At 45.1% G+C, this 18,770-nt stretch overlaps 1 protein-coding gene across 1 annotated transcript in view; it reads right to left on the bottom strand.

The window, feature by feature from the left end:
* LOC119445320 (small G protein signaling modulator 2-like) overlaps positions 1-18,770 on the bottom strand; it is a 161,522-nt gene that overhangs the window by 79,682 nt on the left and 63,070 nt on the right. The window contains exons 15-16 of the mRNA XM_037709634.2: positions 16,048-16,206; positions 14,936-15,099 (exon numbers count right to left, since the gene is read on the bottom strand). Coding sequence (XP_037565562.2) covers positions 14,936-15,099; positions 16,048-16,206 — 323 coding nt within the window. The remainder of the gene's footprint in view (positions 1-14,935; positions 15,100-16,047; positions 16,207-18,770) is intronic.

The raw sequence follows: 18,770 nt of genomic DNA, 5'->3' as shown, positions 1-18,770 counted from the left end.
TTATTTGCTGCGGTGCGCCCATGACCCCTTACGGCATTTACCAAGTGTTGTTTTAGCCAGGTGAACTGCTGTTTTTACCACTGTCTTCCAAAGTAACTGGTATCTGTGCAACATGAAGCTACGTAAGAAAATTTTATTATGGATATCGTGTCATTTTACATGCGCTTCTTGTTGGTGGATATTGATCAGGGACAATAATCAAAGAAAACAATATTACAGTGAAATAAACCACGTTTATTACCTGCGTGGCGCGAAGAATGATCAATGTATTTCTAGGTAATTCAATCAAAGGGTACATAGACATATATATATATATATATATATATATATATATATATATATATATATATATATATAATGGAAAAATAACAAATATTATAAATGCAATAATTGAAAAAGTGAGGACTCCCGGCCGGAATAAGCGCACGTGTTCGCAGTAACAAACACACTTACTGGTGAATAGTGGAAATAAAACTCTCATTCGCAGTAATAATATTCATAGCAGGCAAGACCATCTTATATATATATATATATATATATATATATATATATATATATATATATATATATATATGTGTGTGTGTGTGTGTGTGTGTGTGTGTGTGTGTGTGTGTGTGTGTGTGTGTGTGTGTGTGTGTGTGTGTGGGTGTGTGGTGGTGGTGGTGCGTGCGTGCGTGCGTGCGTGCGTGCGTGCGTGCGTGCGTGCGTGCGTGCGTGCGTGCGTGCGTGCGTGCGTGCGTGCGTGCGTGCGTGCGTGCGTGCAAGTGTTATTGATATACTGTACGACGCCGAATAGTCATTTCCGTTCGAATGTAACGCATGGCAGCACTATTGAAATCTCAAAGGTGAGTGACTGCATGCAAGTGAGGACTGTTATTCCGTATGATTGTGCTGCCGCAGAGTCGTGGCTGTTTTGCAGAGGCGCAGTTCCTGAGAGAATTAACGGACGGGTGTTAATAAGTCCTGCTTAATAATACTTAATATTGCTTAATAAGTCCTGCGTTTTGGGGCAGCCTGTAAATCTGCTAACTTGATAAAGACAAGAATTTTCGACAGTCTCACCATGCTTGCAACCCATTAAAACTGAGTGCCCCATGTGGCACCACACTTATCTTCAACGAACACAACAGATCTGCACATATCTCTACGTGTATGTGAGGCATGTCGTTCCTTTACTTGCTTCATTGTGGTCGTTATAATAGTGCACCGGATAACTGAACGCAGCCGTTTATAATATACAAGCTGCAGACTTGAGCGGTCATACATTTGGGAACGGCATTACATTTACATAAGCGTAACATGTTTTACTCGGAAATAAGACTCGAGAATAATTTATGCTGTTTACACCCCCAGAAATAAGCCGAAGAACGCAGCCACCTGCTTTTTTTTTTTCTTTTTTTTATTATAAGCAAATTCTTGGGTTTTACGAGGCAAAACCACGATATGATTATGAGGCACCCGGTTTAGTTTTTGCCACCTGGGGTTCTTTAACGCGCACCTAAATAAAAGTACACGAGTCTTTTTCCATTTCGTTCCCAGCGAACTCCGCGACCTGGATTGAACGCGCGAGCTCCAGAATTAGCAGCGCAACGCCGTATCCACGATATAGGCACTAATTAGGCTCCCGCGCAGGCTTTCTTTTTTTTAAGTATCGACAGGAAAAAAATTTTCACGTACGGCTCACGGCCAAAGATTAGCATATAGAATGGCTAACTAAAACCGTTTTCGGCGCTCGAGGTCCGACTGCAATAAATGACCCCGTACCAATTACTCCGCATTCTGTTACACGAGAAAGGCGGGAACTTGCAACAATGGAATGTTGCACTGCAGTTTACTCTTTTTTTATATATATACCAATGTTTCCCGTAAATCTAAGTACAAGGCGCCGGATGGGGCAGATATGCTTTACTTATTTGAAGCGGCAAGCAGGAAGGTTACATATGTTACAATTGCTTCGTCTGCGTTTCGCAAGACCTACTGATAGAAAACTATATGCGCAACAATGCACACGAGAGATACATGCTGCTTGAAGAACGAGAAAAATATTTTTTTTCTCCAAAGGGAACCGTACAATAACATAATAGAATGAAAGCCGACGATGTGGCCGCAATGCAAGCTCAATCACCGAGCGGCATTAGAAAATAAAAAATAAAGAAGAGAAATGAAAGGAATCTATTCTTAAGGCATAAATACATGTCGTATGCAATTATGAACCCCATTTGATCGGTCTGAACGCAAATACCAGCGCGCGAAGTAGTACGAATGACCCTGCCGAGCTGTATCGCCAGTACTTTCCAACGGCACGACCTTGATGCGGCCCAATCCACTTCGATCGCAGCGCCGCCACAGTATTTTTCCACGTCGGGCGCCTCACTGCAAAGCATGCGCCGCCCCAGCAGCTCGTCCCACTCGACCATATTCTAGTACACTCTAGTACTACAGTGTACTAGAAGAGTTGTAGTGCGCTCACACCGCGGCAGAGCTTGACGCACTTCATGTCGCCGCCGACAGTGGCGCGGTTCGCAGCGTCACCTGAAACTTTCCTACGCGTCGCGGTAAAACAGCTATCGCGTGTTGCTGTTTTCACCGTATAAAAGTAAAATGCACGACGTGCAGCGCACGAAAGTTCTTTTGGTGCAACTTCGCAGTGTGCAGTGAAATAAATTACTATTGTTGCGGCTGATCTACAGTGGGTTGGCGATTTTTTTTAGCCGGAGGCACGGATGAACTAGCCTTGCTATTCATGATGTTCTGTTAAAGGCTTGATACGGCCGCTGCAGTCACGGTAGCAAGAGGCACTCGAGTTTTTTCTGCAGCTGATCGATAAAATGGTCAGTGTGGTTTCGCCACAACGACCGCGCATCCGCGTTTCCAGCACCACCGCGCCGAATTTAACCACCACTTCGAGTTTGTTTGTTTTTTTGTTTGTTTTTTTTCGCAGGTAAGGCGTGCAGCGCCTTAGACATTTTCACGTTGCCCCATCTATTCACGAAATTAAATATTTAGGTATCACTGCTGCACAATTTAAGCTGGTTAGCTGGTTATTTATGTATCACATCTTTCGTAATGTTAATGCGACATGAAATCGAAAGGATGAAAATACCAGGTACACCGATGAGCAAAAGTATACAGACCACAGGGTCGCCGAAAAAACTCAATTTCTTCGTAATTAACATGCATAAAGTGGAATTGACCAGTACACGTTAAAGCTCGCAATGCCAAGATTGGACTGCAGTCCTCAATTTCAAGTTGCATTCGCAGGCAGTTGAAAAAAATCAGCTTTATCGCGCAATCCCTGGTCCGTATACTTTTGCTCACGGGTGTACATTTCTGCAATAATTAACAATGTTTATTTACAACGAAGTAAAGAATGATCCCGGAAGAGACGGGAGCAGCCGGTGAAAATTCCGAATAGCTACTGTCTAGTGCGCTTCGGCTTTTCTTCGCGGTTGCTTGGTCCCTTTCACACCATTTCCTTTTGTTCCTGGGCTTCGGTGTCGTCTTCGTCACGTACTGTGGTAAATTCGGAAGAATCGTGGGAACAGCGTTTTCTGATAGCAGTGGCAATTGTCACGAGGAATTCACACCTCTTTGCATTCTATATTTATAAGGTGCACAGGTCCCTAATTATGAATCGCGGTTCGAAGTGTAAATCACAGACTCGCAAGATTCCTCCAGTGTCTTATCTGCGCGGTTGAGGTTCCTCTCCCATTCCTTTCGCCATTCTTCATCACGTGGAACGCTGAGCAAAGACGCCTTTGGTGCATCTTTCACACGACTGTAGGCAGATCTGCACTCGGGTTCAAAGCAGTAATTTCGACGGCGGCTAGCCATTCTCACTCACTAAGAGTGCACATTGAGTAAAGCGTCAAGCAGAGAGCAAGCAGAGAGGATACTGCTGAAAACGCCGGCGGGACTTGCAGTCGAGAGCCGACAACGTCGACATTAAGTGGTTAGTTTTCAGAAAGGAAAGGTTGGCGCTATCTTCTGGAGCCCTTGAGGGAGAACGGTCAACGTCGCGATCCAACAGAACGTACTCCATACCAAGCTAGGGGGGTTTTCAGGAGAAACTGGCGGCAGCGCCTCTGGCGGGCGCCGGAGCAGGCGACACTGAGTGCGCCGCGGCGACGCGGCGCAGGGATATGGCAGTGAGCACACTGCCCCTATTCTAGTACACTGTACTAGTACGGAGCCTATGGCCACTTCCTAAATGCAACACAACAAACCACACCGGAATAGGAAGCCACACCACAATATTTTGCTCAATAAAGACTTTAATTTCTCTCTCACTCGCTCCCTTCACTTCTACGAGACGATGTGCGCTAAGGCGCGTACGATCGTTTTTGATATGCGCTTTTTATTTTTTGCTAAATATTTCGATGACAGTCGCTACCGACTTTAGCGCCACCGCACTGCTATCCCGTCGTACTTTGAAGTATAGTCTGTAATTTATTATTATTACGCTGTGATATTTTAGGCGTAGGGTAAAATGTAGGGTAATAAAAAGTTATGTAGGGTAAAGTAGGGTAATTTTGACTGTGACGTAGGGTATTTCCCAAAAATTGGTTGGCAACACTGCCTCAACGTAGCGGGCGCTTTCGATATCTCCTTATTTGGTGCCGTTTCATCTGAGTCGCCCTCCCCCGCATCCACGTAGGGGTTTGTGTAAATAGCGCAACAATTTCCACTTATCAGTAGATTTAGCCATGGCAACGCCACGCATGGACCCCAGTGTGCTGGAGATTGCGGACATCCTCAGAGACCCTGCCACGGAAGAGGCCTTTCTGCGTGGTGTCGGGCTGGTGCCGACAGCTCGACCTCAGAGTGCCGGAACCCGTCAAGGCCGTCCACCGATGTCTGACTACTGGGGCGTCTGCAAGGATCTTGGGTTCAATCCCAGCGAGCCAGGATGCGAGGGAGAAGTCGTCACATACCACCGCCGGTGCGTAAAGGGTATCGGACCAAGCTTTAAGTGCAATCGCTGTAGAAAGCAGGTTTCTCAGCTGCGAGGTACCGATGCGCTGCATGGGCAGCAAGGGCGGGGCTCATTTTTTGCTGCACCGACGTACTAGGGCGTCCGAACGTGAAACTCTCAAGAAGAGAGGTAATCTGGCTGACGTACGTCTTGGCAAATGGGCTCTCGTCCAGGAGCACGAAAAAGCTGGTGCAGAATGTTTTCAAAATGAGCAATAGTACCCGCACCGACTGGCGAAATTATATTAGGGAGGTGGTGCTGGCAGAGCTTCTCGAACAGCCGCCGATGGGAGGTGGTAAGATCGACGAGTGCCTAATGAGAGGCAAACGCAAATCTAACCGAGGTCGCCTCCTTGCTGGTGACAATGTTCCTCCCAGGCGCCGAAATAACTATGGCGGTGTATCGGACCAAGGCCCTTGGATTTTTGGCATGATATGCGTTCAGACGAAGGAACTGAGGCTGTTCGAGGTAGACAAGAGAGACGCGGCTACCCTCGGCCCACTCATCGCCAAAAATGTCCTCCCAAGGACCACAGTTTACAGCGACGAATGGGCTGCATATCAATGCATACCCAGCATTGTGGATTCCAATGGAGCGCCATTGAACCTGGACTGGCACACCGTCAACCACAGCGTCAACTTTGTGGACGCTGTGGTTCAACACAGGGTCCAACACCCAACGCATAGAGAGCGAGTGGCAGAAAGCGAAGCGCCGACTCGTTCGGAACGGCAGCGGAACATGCCGGCCCTGCTGCGCTCGCATCTTGCCTGGATCTGGTGGATGTCGCTCAACGGGCGACCGGGGATCACAGACTGCTTCCTTCGGCTGATGGAGGCAATCGCCCGCCGGTACCCCCTTCTAAGACGACCTCGAGCAACTGCCTGACAGCCCCTGCTGTCGAACATCCACCGCTTCCTCAACTTTTTTTTTCTTTTTCGAAAAAGGCTCTTTTCAGAGCCACTCCAATGATGCATCGGCAGAGTTCGTAAATTTCACGCTGCTCCAGCCGTGACCCTCTCCAGTCGAGAAAAATACCTCGGTTGCACTGCAGTATTCGCTGCAGCACCCAAGCGCATTCACTGCATATTTAGGAAATTTATGCAGCTGTGACGACGGAAAGCACTGAAAGAAAAATTTACGCGCGATGCAAATTACGCCAAGAACCACGCTCGTGCCGAGAAAAAAAAAAGGTTTTGCGACGCGTCTCAGTTTCAGATCCAGCGAAAGCTTCAATACGTACACATATAGCACCCATCGCGCAAGAAAGCGGCCCGGGTTATGCGACGCGTCTCGGTTTCTCATCGTCCCGCAGCGCGAGAGACTGCCCCGAGGATTGTGCGACGCGTCTCAGTTTCAGATCCAGCGAAAGTTTCAACACGTACACGTAGCACCCATCGCGCAAGAAAGCGACCCGGATTATGCGACGCGCCTCGGTTTCGCGTCGTCCCGTCACAGCCAGCGCCCGCAGCGCGATGAGACCGCCCCGAGGAATGTGCGACGTGTTTGTTTCAGATCCAGCGAAAGCTTCAATATGTACACGTAGCACCCATCGCGCAAGAAAGCGACCCGGGTTATGCGACGTGCCTCGGTTTCGCGTCGTCCCGTTGTAATCCAGCGCCCGCAGCGCAAGAGACCGGCCTGAGGATTGTGCGACGCGTCTCAGTTTCAGATCCAGCGAAAGTTTCAACACGTACACGTAGCACCCATCGCGCAAGAAAGCGACCCGGGTTATGCGACATGCCTCGGTTTCGCGTCGTCCCGTCGTAATCCAGCGCCCGCAGCGCAAGAGACCGCCCCGAGGATTGTGCGACGCGTCTCAGTTTCAGATCCAGCGAAAGCTTCAATATGTACACATAGCTTCCATCGCGCAAGAAAGCGGCCTGAGTGTTATGCGATGCGTATCGGTTTCGCTTCGTACCGTCGGAGAACTGGGCCCGCACAAAGCGCGCGGGTAATGGAGCAAAATTACGGTACTACCAGGAGCTGGCAACTCTGTGCGCCTCGGAAACGGCGTCAATGCGGTCGCTATATTTGACGGTGTTTAGGGGCGGCTCGGTGGGATTCGTCGGCAGATATAGAAAGTGAGTCGGAGAGACTGAAAGAAGCCAGGCTTCGTCGTCGGAACGAATCCAAAAGGAGGCAGCGAGCCGAGGAGACGGAGGAAGAACGAGCCTCACGCCTCGAGAAGCGTCTTAAGTACGAAGCGGCCAGGCAAGTGCATTCAGATGAGGATGGTTCGTCATCTAGTTCGGCATCTCGTGCCAGGGCCGCGGATCAACGATGGAATGAAACACCAAGCTAAACAATAACGTTAACCGTACCTCTCGCTACGCACACCCAGGCATAACTGAGTTAGGCCACAGCCAATTTTAATCAGGTTCTTTATCTAGCATTTTTGTATATCTCTCATTATTCGTTTTCTTTTTTCCCCAAGGTTTACCTTGTACCGCTACGTATGATTTTAAGAAATCAGGTCGTATCAATCTTTTCCCTGCTTTTTTTCCACCAGTACTCTAATCATCTCTACGGCTGATCTGGTAATGTTGCCTTCCACTTTAAACCCAAGCACTTCTGGAAGTTGTACGTTACCTACGGTTCTCGCTGGGTGAATCCGTTCTCGCTGGGCCGTCGCATTCCATGAGGATGTGCTGAGTGGTGCACATCCTCATGGTGCACCATACACATACCTCATCTAATTCCGAATTATTTGCTCCGCTATGTTTTGGTCCTTAGGCAACCGGCTCGCGCCTCAAATAGCAAGGCACTGCCCTTTGTGTTATCGTACAGATTTCACCCTTCTAATTTCTTTCTTCTAATTTCTTTCTTCTCATTCTTCTACATCTCCATGGTCCTTTTTGTTTCCATTCTTTGCATCCCATTCACTGTCTCTATTTCTCTCACTTTCTTCCTGATGGCTCCTGGTTGTCTATTTACAGTTTTGCTTATCCTGCACTTGGTTGCCAACTTCCTTGACTGCCAACTTCCATTTTGTGTCCACACTTTTCATGTACAGATACTTGTGCACTTTAGCCGCCCATTTATTTTCATCCATGTTCCTGAGCCTTTCTTGAAAACAAATTTTGCTCTGTGCTTCTCTGACTTCAAAAGAGGCCCAACCCATGTCACCCTGCACTGCCTCATTCGTGGTTTTACCGTGGGCTCCCAAAGCCAACCGGCCTACTGATCTTTGGTTAACTTCCAACCCCGACATGATATCCTATTTTAAGCATAGAATGGCAGTTGCGAACGTTAGCATAGGCACCATTACTCCTTTCCAAATTCCACACACCACCTCATACTTAGTGTGGCCCCACTAAGTGTGGCCACTAGTGTGGCCTAGATTTGTCACTGCGTTGCCACAAATATCTGCAATTATCTGTAAATCTTTTTTATTGTCCGCTAGTAGCACGATGTCGTCTGCGTACATCAGTCCAGGGACCTTCGGTTGCACCATTTGTCCAGTATGCATGTAGGATAAATCAAACCCTAATTTGCTGTTTTCCAGTCCTTTTTCTTTAACGTTAAGTGTGAACAACAACGGAGACAGAGGACATCCTTGCTTCAATTCTTTGTGAATTCACACCATTTCATTACCTTTTCGACCTTCCCATACAACTTGTACTTGGTTGTCTTTATATATCCCTCAGCAGCTCCCCGAAATCGTTATCTATGCCTTCATGCTTAAGAATATCCCATAACAATTCCCTGTCTATGTTGTCATAAGCTCCTTCAATATCTAGATATGTTATCGCTAAAGGTCTTTTCTGAGCTACTGAAATCACTATGCACTGAGTTAGTACAAACATATTATCCGCTAAGCGTCTGCCTGGCCTGAACCCATTCTGTAATTCCCCCAATACATCATTTTTCTTCACCCACTTCGACAGTTCTAATTTTATGGCTTGCATTACCATTCTATATATACTGTAACTCGCCTTATCTTATCTCGTCTTATCCTTATCTCCTTTGCCTTTGTAGATGAGGTTCATCTTGCTTTCATGCCATCCAACGGGAATTTTCTTTGTTCTAATCACTTGCTCTATGGCATTAGTCAGCAGTGCCTTGCTTTTTGGACCGAGGTTTTTGATTAGCTGTATTAGGATTTCATCGGGTCCTGCTGCCGTGTTATTAGGGACATTTTCTGCTGCCTTTTTCCAATAAAAGCTTTCTATGCAAAATTTCTGTCTCTTAAGCCTCTCTGCTGTTGCTGGATCTGTTGTCTGAACTACGCTTTTTCTTGTGTGGAAGTTATCCCTAATAACGTCTGTAATGTACCACAGCGCATCGTCTCCTTCGTAGATGTTACCGTCTTCATCCCTTATAGCCATTTGCGAGTTTTTAGTTGGAGCTCCGAGTGCTTTTATATGGTTCCAGAATTTTTTTGGGGCACCTTTGTCTCTTTTGTGAATGTTATGCGCCCAACGTTCACTTGCGCATTTAATTTTCTCTTGCACGAGCTCACTCGCTACCCTTTTCTTTTCTAGGTATGTACTATTCCATCTAAGGAGCACCTCTTCTTCTTGTAATCCCAACTTTTTGGCTTGTCGATGAGCCCTAATTGCCTCTTTATGCTCTTATATAGCTTGTTTTATTTCCTTGTTCCACCACTTACGTGATTTCCTCTTTCTAATCCAACAATTGTTTTGCCATGTATGCCTTATTTCATGCTGCATAATGTCCACCAGTTCCTTATATTCCCAGACTGCTGTAGGAAAAGCCTCAATTTTCTTCTCTATTTTTGCGATCTCTGTTACTTGCTCGTCATTCATTTTTTAAAACTCTGAGGCTATTGGTTCATGTTCGGCGTTGGTATCTCGCCCAACTTTAATGCTAAACGTCTATGATCACTTTCCAGGCTATTTTTTTCATTTTCGTCTATTATCATTTGGTCTAGTTATTCGTAGACCATTTCCGAGACTAAGGCATAGTCGATACATGACTGCCCATTTCCGCATTGCCACGTTACCTGTCCATGACACTTTTTCTCCCTGTTAACTACTATAAGGTTCTGTTCATCACCCAGATCCAGCACTAGAGAGCCGTTGTAATCAGTATATCCATCTAAATCGTCCATGTGTGTGTTCATATCTCCCACTAATGTCACCTGGCCCAATTTACTGAACTCATTAATATCGCTTCTAATGCAATCAACCAATTGTTTATTTTTTTTCTCTGCTATCGCTATCTGTCCATAGGCAAGCTACTCCCAGCCACATCTTTTTGCCTTGCCATGTGTAGCTAATCCTTAAATGCTCTTTACATGTCTCTTTTACCCTTTGCCACTTCAGACCTCGCCTAATTAGTATGCCTACGCCTCCGCCTTTCCTTGACCCGGTCATTCTGTTGCACCCTGCCCATACAAAATTGTCAATAACAGGCGGCTGCTCGAAATCTCGTAGATGCGTTTCGGTTAAGGCATACACGCTAATTGCTTCATCATTTAGCCGCGTTTGGATTTCCAGCCATTTTTCCTGCTTGCGACCACCCTGCATGTTAATGTAGCAAAGTTTACTTTTACTATTCTTATCCTTTCTGCATCTTTTCCCAACTCCTGGTCATCAAATTCTGCCCTTTACTGGTGTTTTGCTACGTTCAATACTGAATCCTGCTTTCTGATTGCCTGGGACCCGCCTAAAAAAGCTACAGCTCGCGCCGCGAATCGACGTACAACCGGTGTTGGGTGCTGTACCAGACCACGGGCCAAGTACAGCAGCGCCGCGGCGCGGGAGTTCCCAAGAAGAAGTCCTCACTCCTCCCATGCATTCGCGTGACGCTTTAGACATGCCCCAGTATTCTAGGTGACTCTAATTTCGACTTGCTTTAGGGAAGGGGGGGGGGGGGGGGGCTTGCTCGAAATTTTACAGTATGTGTGTTGGTATTCCCCATTGGTGCAATTGGTCATTCAACCAATTGATTTGTACACATTGGGTACGATTGGTCACTCCAACAAAACCAATTGGTCATGTTGGACCAACCAATTGTGTGGTCTAATTATGTACTAATTTATAATTGGAAATTTTACAGTTGGTACCTATTGGAAATTTCCCAATTGAAGTAAATTGCTTTTTTGACAGGGTGGTCTTTGCATATGTATTATATTTGTGCTTCAGCAATACTTAGTTGTGGCTGCTTAAGAGAAAACTCATATCGGCCCCTTATAGTGTTAGACAGTCAGCCTACAACTCTTGTATTAGGCCAAAACTAGAATGTGCCGTAATTTCCTGGCACCTCCACAATAAAAAAAATGTCAGAGATTATCGCAAAGAAGTGCAGACAATGGGACAGCTGAAAAAATTAACTAAATGGACAGGACAATGCGCTGTCCTGTCCGATATCAGAGATCTAGTGCGCATTCAAAGGAACGCAGTACCATTTATTTTTTGAAAAAACAAGAGCTGACTCGTCTTTATTAATGCAGCAACATAATATTGAGTTGTAGCGATTGTCCTGAAAAATGAGTCGTGTCTTGTTTTTGTTTGATTCTCTTGCAGGAAATATTATACACACATGCGATGCACTACCAACTGTGCTACTGTGCTACAGCGACGACCATCAATCCATCCACTAACTCAAACATTTATGTGTACTAAATCTAGCTCTGGGAGTGTTAGCCAGCACCACTGGGCTGATGTGGAACACCCTTTTTTACCCAATGGCGTCACGTAACACGTGAACTTGGGGGAGCAGGCACATGGCTAATAAACCCTCGTATGCATCTAGTATTGGCATCAAGGCTGCCAGATTCGAGACCCTCGTTATAAATAAACAAGAAGGAAAACAGAGGGGCTCGATTTTTGTTATTCACGACCATATAAAGCAAGCAGGCAATAAAGCCAAAGAAAGGATAGGTGTGATTAGCTGTGGCTGAGATTGAAATGTAGAAAACAATGAAAAATAGATAAATGGAAGTGGACGAAAATATAACTTGTTGCCAGTGCGGACCGAAGGAACAACCTTCACATTTCATTTTCAACATTTTCAACTACAGCTAATTACCCCTATGCTTTCCTTGGCTTCATTGCCTGGTGGCTTTACATATATAGCGGAAGTCCAGTACCTTGAATGGGTTCCAAGCTGTCCACAACACACCCAAGTCTCAACAATCCCAAAACCAACTATTCCCCTGACCCACTGCTGCTCTATCCTTCTGCTTGCCCTTCTGCCTCTTCTTTCACTTGCGGCGTTCTTCGTTGCCGTTACGATAATATGTATATACACACATACCAGTGGCGCACTGACGGGGGGGTTCGGGGTTTCTAACTCCCCCTCCTCTGAGGCCGAATTAACCCAAGTTCGTTCACGCTGATGACGTGCGAGTGACAGTTTATAACATACACATTATTATTTTTGTGCTCTATCCACGCTATTACTGACATTCCCGAGTTCTCCCACTCCATCAGTCATAAGTAACATCCTTAGACACTGCCACCACTCACTGCTGCCACAACCATTTAGGGTAAGAGCTTCAACGGATGACCACGTGCACTGCTCTGCAGACTGAATTCTTGACCCTATCAAGCTCTTTCAAGACTTTGAGTAAAACGCTGAAGAAATATGCATCATCATCATCCTTGGTGTCATCATTATAATTATTAGGCATTTTATTTGCTGCTGGATTCCTCTGGCTAAAGCAGGGAAATTGCATATTATGCAAAGTGCTTGCCCTTCCCCTCCCACACACACACACGCACAAAAATTCACCCGTCCCCCCTGGCAGAGATCCTTGGTGCGCTACTGGCACATACGCACACTCTACCTCTACAACATGACCGGCTTCTTGCACTTCACACACATACACTTTTTCCACTTTAACACTCCTAATTCTCAAACATTAAAATTAATTGCACTTTCACGGTTTACACAAAGCACGCTCTTCACATTGCGTTTGGTGCGGTCGCAGTTCAGATTCTTCCAAAGGCGTTGAGACGGTGCACAGCACGTCACTTATTTGTGAGATAATGTGTTCCAATTTTGTCATATTAGAGAAACGAATTAGAGAGTTATAACTTGCCTGTAAACATATTCTAGCTGTTTACTGGTCATGCACAACCTGAACAGCAGTGGTGGCGCCATCATGTGACACGACGTCAACTACATCATGCAGAAATATAATTGCAACAGCCATGTTGTACCTCTCTGCTAGTGTAAATGTGTTGGATTTTTCCCCATTCTGTGACAACAATGACGCAGCATTAATGTTTTATCAGGTGTTGTGGAAACCCTCGGAAGGTCTTGCCACCCGTGCTCCACTAACGTAACTATATCCATCAGAAATCACGGCTGCGGATTGTTTTGGGAAGGCCACAATGGAAAGACAGCTTCTGCTACCACTGTATGTAAGCCGTACTTTGGAAACAGCAGAAGTCTTTGTTGGATGAGTTAAATGTGAAAGGGCATGCCTCCTTTTTTTGTCTGCTTTTTATTGACATGGCAATAATATAGACACTCCAGGCGAATTTCCGCCATTGCCGTGATGTTCCGTATAAAGTATAAGTGCGACAACATCGCGACTGCGTGCCGTATGCTGTGGGTACAAGTGAAAGCATGCGAGGGTGAGCAGAGAACCATGGTAGCTTGATCTCGCGTGTGCAAGGGAAGACAGCAGTGAGGAAGCGCACTGTCTTCCATCGCTAGCAAGGCATCAGGGGGACATTCTACATCAGCGGCGGCTGTGTATGGTGCTGCTGATCACAAATACACGGGCCCTATCTTGAAGGCAATCTGCGGCGTGTGCAGAGTATAGGCCCGCCGTGAGCTGATGGCTTCGTGTGCTTTGTGTTCTCGCCGCTTAGTCCACATTGAAGGAGAGGCAGCACGAAGGGCGATTCGCTCGCTGCTGCTGCTGCCGCCCTTCCTTACGCCAGCGTTTTGACAGCAAGAGTCATCAAGATATGTTCATATTTGCCTGTTCACGTATGACACCATGTGTGGTAATTTAGTTGGTTAACAAATGTTAACAAATTTAACGGCCAATAAATCTATTACCCTTACTTTGTATAGCTGTCTAATAATTTGCTATTGCAATCAATGTTTCACATTTCGAACAAAACTGCAACATTTTATTTTGAATTTGTAAGTTGAATTACTTTTGTTTACCAGTGTGCATTTTTATCATTTTTTTACAGTCGCCTTGGGACCATACAACGAACGTGTTGCAGCACACCACTTGCAGCAAAATAATGTCACAGAGCCCCTTTACAACATGACACCTGGTAAAAACAAACAAATGCTTTGTGTAGGGCCACGTGACACTAAAAACATTGCAGCATAATAAAGCACTATATTCATAAAAGCACTGGCATGTTCAGAATGGGGTGAGTTGGTACGAATCTATGGTAAAATGAGCTTAACGAGAAAAGACAAGGATGGAGAAGAAATGGACACCACAAGCGTTAACTCACAACTAAATGTTTATTTGATCAAAGAAGCACTTTAAACGCAAGCTGAACAAATATTGCAGTTGCCACAACTGAACAAAATCAACTTCAAACGGTGAAAATTCAGAATAAAAACAAAATTGAAGGCAAACAAAAGCAAGAAATCATAGACGGCGCAGTCGTTAAAGTGCTTGAACTGAAGACCGTACCACTCAAGGCAGGGCTGATTGAGCTTCTAGAAAATTTTGTGGCTTAGTGGGTAGTGCTGCTGGCATTGACACATTTTAGTACATCAATTCCTTGGTAGCATACCTCTTATGGTGATTACACACCTCATTGTGATTTTCAGTATTTTAATTCTTAGATACTTTATGCACTTTACAGCAACTGTTTTTAGGCCTCTATACAGCCACATTACATCTACCTTTTGCCATTGACCGCATCCACAACAACATTGTACCATTTCCTGGCACTTTTTGGCCATCATTGGTGCTTGCACCATAAGACCCCATATATCAGCATCATCAGAACCAAATGGCCCAATCTTTCATGGTACCAGCAATCGCAGCCAGGTTGCACTTACCGAGTAGACTCCTCCACTGGAAGAGGCTGGTGACACACAGCTGGACTCGTCGTCGACAACTGGCGGCTGCAGCAACTGCAGGGGATCAACAGGAGGTCGAGCGTCCCCTTCTTCTTCGTCTTCTTCCACCACTTGGCCTTCCTCCTCCGCTCCTGCTTGTTGGCCTGCGTTTGAGCAAGCTTCTAAAACAAGCGAATCAGGCTATTTTCGAACTTTAGCATTGCTTTTAAAAAAACTTTATTCAGGCAAGACGGATGATTAATGGAGAAGATGGCAAACACTGAGGGCCAATGTTTTCTTCACCAGCTTCTCTCAAACACAAATCAAAGCAGCTATGACATCGTGTTCATCCGTCTTCAACTTGTTTCTTAAGTCTAAAGCATACCTAGAGGGCCTCCCAAATATCAGAATTTACCCCTATCCTGCATCAACTGCGCCCACCCTGTACCTGTAAATTTCCTAGCTGCATAGATCCATCAATGGGGTAAGTGACACAAGCGTCGAGGGAGTTGACTGCCAGCCATAGCGAGAAAAGAATGATGGGTGGACATCTCTGCTCATCAATTTCAACACCATCTGCTATTGTTCTCCATATGACCCAGGAAAACATCATCCTGGCCAGCTGATAAAATTCTGCACGCAGCAATACTACTGGGTTGAAACAAATGCTCTTTTGGACAAAATTATTGCATATTGTTTTTGTCTGATTGCTTCCATGCCAGTGAGCTTGGCTATATAGGGCGACTGCACGGCAGTTAGTAATCACAGATGAGGGTCAGGGCCTTGTGCGAAATTCAGACAACAGCACAAAATGAGCTGTATTTGCTCCAGCCACTTGAGAGCTGGCTAGTGCCGGCTCCCGTTTGCAAGAAGCCATTGTGCAAGGGCTGAAAGTTGGAAATTACTAAAGAAAAAAAAAGAAACTAGTGGACAGAGTGAGTTGCATGCTCAGAATCGCCTCTCACCATTTTAGGCACGTGAGAGGAAAGGGAAGTGTCACGTGGCAAAGCACATTTGTTTTTTTTTTTACGACTGTGTTGATCATATTGTGAAATTTTTTGTGGAAACATATCCGAACGGCAGTGCGTACGCTTTCATTTCCTTTGACTTACCAGTGCCTGTGTGGGCTGGGCTGTGGCTGCTATCGATTTCCCATGCTATCTCTTCCCCTTCGCACACTGCTTCATCATGGGCAGCAGCATCCATGGAGCCTCCACCATCGCTGCTGCCATCTTCAAAGACCTCGTTGCTCAAGTGTGTGTCCTTAGGACCTGCAGTAACAGGGATACAACACTCATTGCTTAAACCTCTAACTTCCTACCGTGCCAGTGTTGCGAAGACATTGCATAATGCCTCTCAACAAGGTTGACACAGCTTGCTTTCAAGATAAATTTTCAAACACGCGTTACATGTCATGCAAGCGCACATTTGTCCTCAGTATGTATGGAGACTCTCTTTCCGATGAGGCTGTCCCAAGTGTTCACGTAAACACCTCAACGATTCAGCAACCATCTGCTACAACGTAATCAAAATCGTTGCACTCCTCCTTTATGTAGTTTTCAAAAAAAAATTGTGGGGTTTTACGTGTCAAAACCACGATCTGATTATGAGGCACGCTGCAGTGGGGGAATCCGAAAAATTTCGACCACCTGGAGTACATTCACGTGCCCCTAAATCTAAGTACACGGGTGTTTTCGCATTTCGCCCTCATCGAAATGCGGCCGCTGTGGCCGGGTTTATGTAGTTTTATTTCGTTAGCATAGCTGCAGCCCTTTATGGGCCTTCATTCATGATCTCACAAAAGTTGCACTAACTTCAAACAAAGAGCAGGAGAAACACTCTTCAGGCAGCTGCGACCCCTTGCATGCTCTACGCTAACATGTGACCACTCTCTCCTGCATTCCACTGGCTGCGTCTTTCCATCTTACATTTCTCGCACACCTCTCTTGTGGATGCTACTGAATCTACGCATGTTTGTATTCATAGGCTACCTAAGCGTTTTTACTTTTTCTTTTTTTGGCGTGAGTGAATGTACGCGTGACGTTGTACGGTTTTTTTTATATGCTTTTCACCCTTACAGAGACAATGTATAAACTGAGCTCTGGGTGCTTGCAATCGCACTGTTGATGAAGGCCGGACCCCAGCCGAAACGTTGAAATTAAACGCTTTTGCTTTTCTACATGTGCCTGCCCTTGTTTCAATATATATATATATATATATATATATATATATATATATATATATATATATATATATGAACTCAAGAACTTGCTACAACAGTATACAGTACACCTGAGTGTACAGGCAATTATACGTTTTTATGCTTGCTTTATTTGATTGTTTTAACTGTGTGCACATATTCGAAGCACCGAATATTCGATTCGAATCGGTCAATATTCGATTTGTTTCGACTGACACTTTTACTATTCGAAATATTCCAACCGCTAGAAATTGATGTTGTCGGTTTTTTAAGTCAGCTTTACCGCAGTACATAAGCGTCATGCGGCGAAGCATATAAAATGTATTGCAGTGAAGCATATAAAACGTTAAAAAAGGGGCACTGCCACGAACCCCTGCTGGTGCTTATGGCTATCCGACACTATCAGCTGTTCTAATACACCCACTACCTACATTGTGCTGCTCTTCATGAACCTGGACAACACCAGCCGCCAGGTTGAAACCTCTGTGTCTGCTGCCAATCTGGCTAAGTGTCTAGACACACGGTTTCCAAATTATAAATTCGACCAAATGGCAAGCTTGGCACTGTTTGTAGACTATTATAAAGTAATTGAGTACCCCCAGGATGCTTCGATCAATGTCAAACTGGATTAAAAACCTGGCTTTAGAAGAAGCAAGGAAAATTTCAACACCAAGGAACCCAGACATGTCCTCAACAACAAAAGCTCTGAAGAGGTTCCTTCCATGTCAGCACTGTGAAAAAAACTTTGATGAGCTCATCAACCAGCAGCAATTTTTCACTTGCTTGTGGCAGCAATTTTCACTGCCGCAAGCACAGGTTGACAGATATGCGCATGATGAAAATTTAGCCCCCCCCCCCAAAAAAAAATATCCATGTAAGTGGTGGTGTAAGCATGGTGCCCACTGTTGGCTCGGCTTGCAGAGAGATGCCTGCCGATACCAGACACTAGTATGTCCAGTAAGCAGCTCTTTTTGATGTCTGAAGGAATTGTGAGATGCAGGAGGGTGTCACTGCTCCCCAAACATGTCGAGAAGCTATCCTTCCTTCATGACAACACTAAAAAACTGCACTTGAGATACTGTCAAGCAAAAATGTTGTACTAGAGAATTTTGTTCACTACAAATCATAATTTTCCTGTATGTTATTTGCTGTGGAATAAGCATGCTTTCTTTTCATACCTCTAGTTGGTGAAGAAAAAACGGCATTTTACAAAAGCAACAGTATTTGTATTAAAAAAAGGTATTCGACAAATGCTCAATTCAATTTGTACTTGGTCTTCATTATTTGAATTTACTTCAAAATTGAAAAGTTGATATTCGCACACCCCTACCTTGTTTTAGTCTTTCGCATAGCCAGTGCAAAAAAATTTTCATCCTATTATGCAGACAATCATTACTGCCTGTATGGACAGGCTTTAAAGTATGGTATGCTGAAGTACAAAGAACAATTAATTGAATTCCATGGGACGAAAATTTGGAATAAGCTACTCCTGAGAATTAAGGTAGCATGGAACTTTAAATATAACTCCAAAATAATTTATTTGTAGAATCAGGATCTGTTAACAGTTCTTTTCACTTGCAGTCGTCAGTGTATAGTCAAACATCTTTTAACGAAGCACTTGGGACCTCCAAGATG

This window comes from Dermacentor silvarum, chromosome 3 (assembly GCF_013339745.2).
Source record: "Dermacentor silvarum isolate Dsil-2018 chromosome 3, BIME_Dsil_1.4, whole genome shotgun sequence".
Lineage (NCBI taxonomy): Eukaryota > Metazoa > Arthropoda > Arachnida > Ixodida > Ixodidae > Dermacentor > Dermacentor silvarum.
The sequence above is the reverse complement of the archived record's forward strand: the minus strand, read 5'-3'. Positions and strand labels throughout refer to the sequence as shown.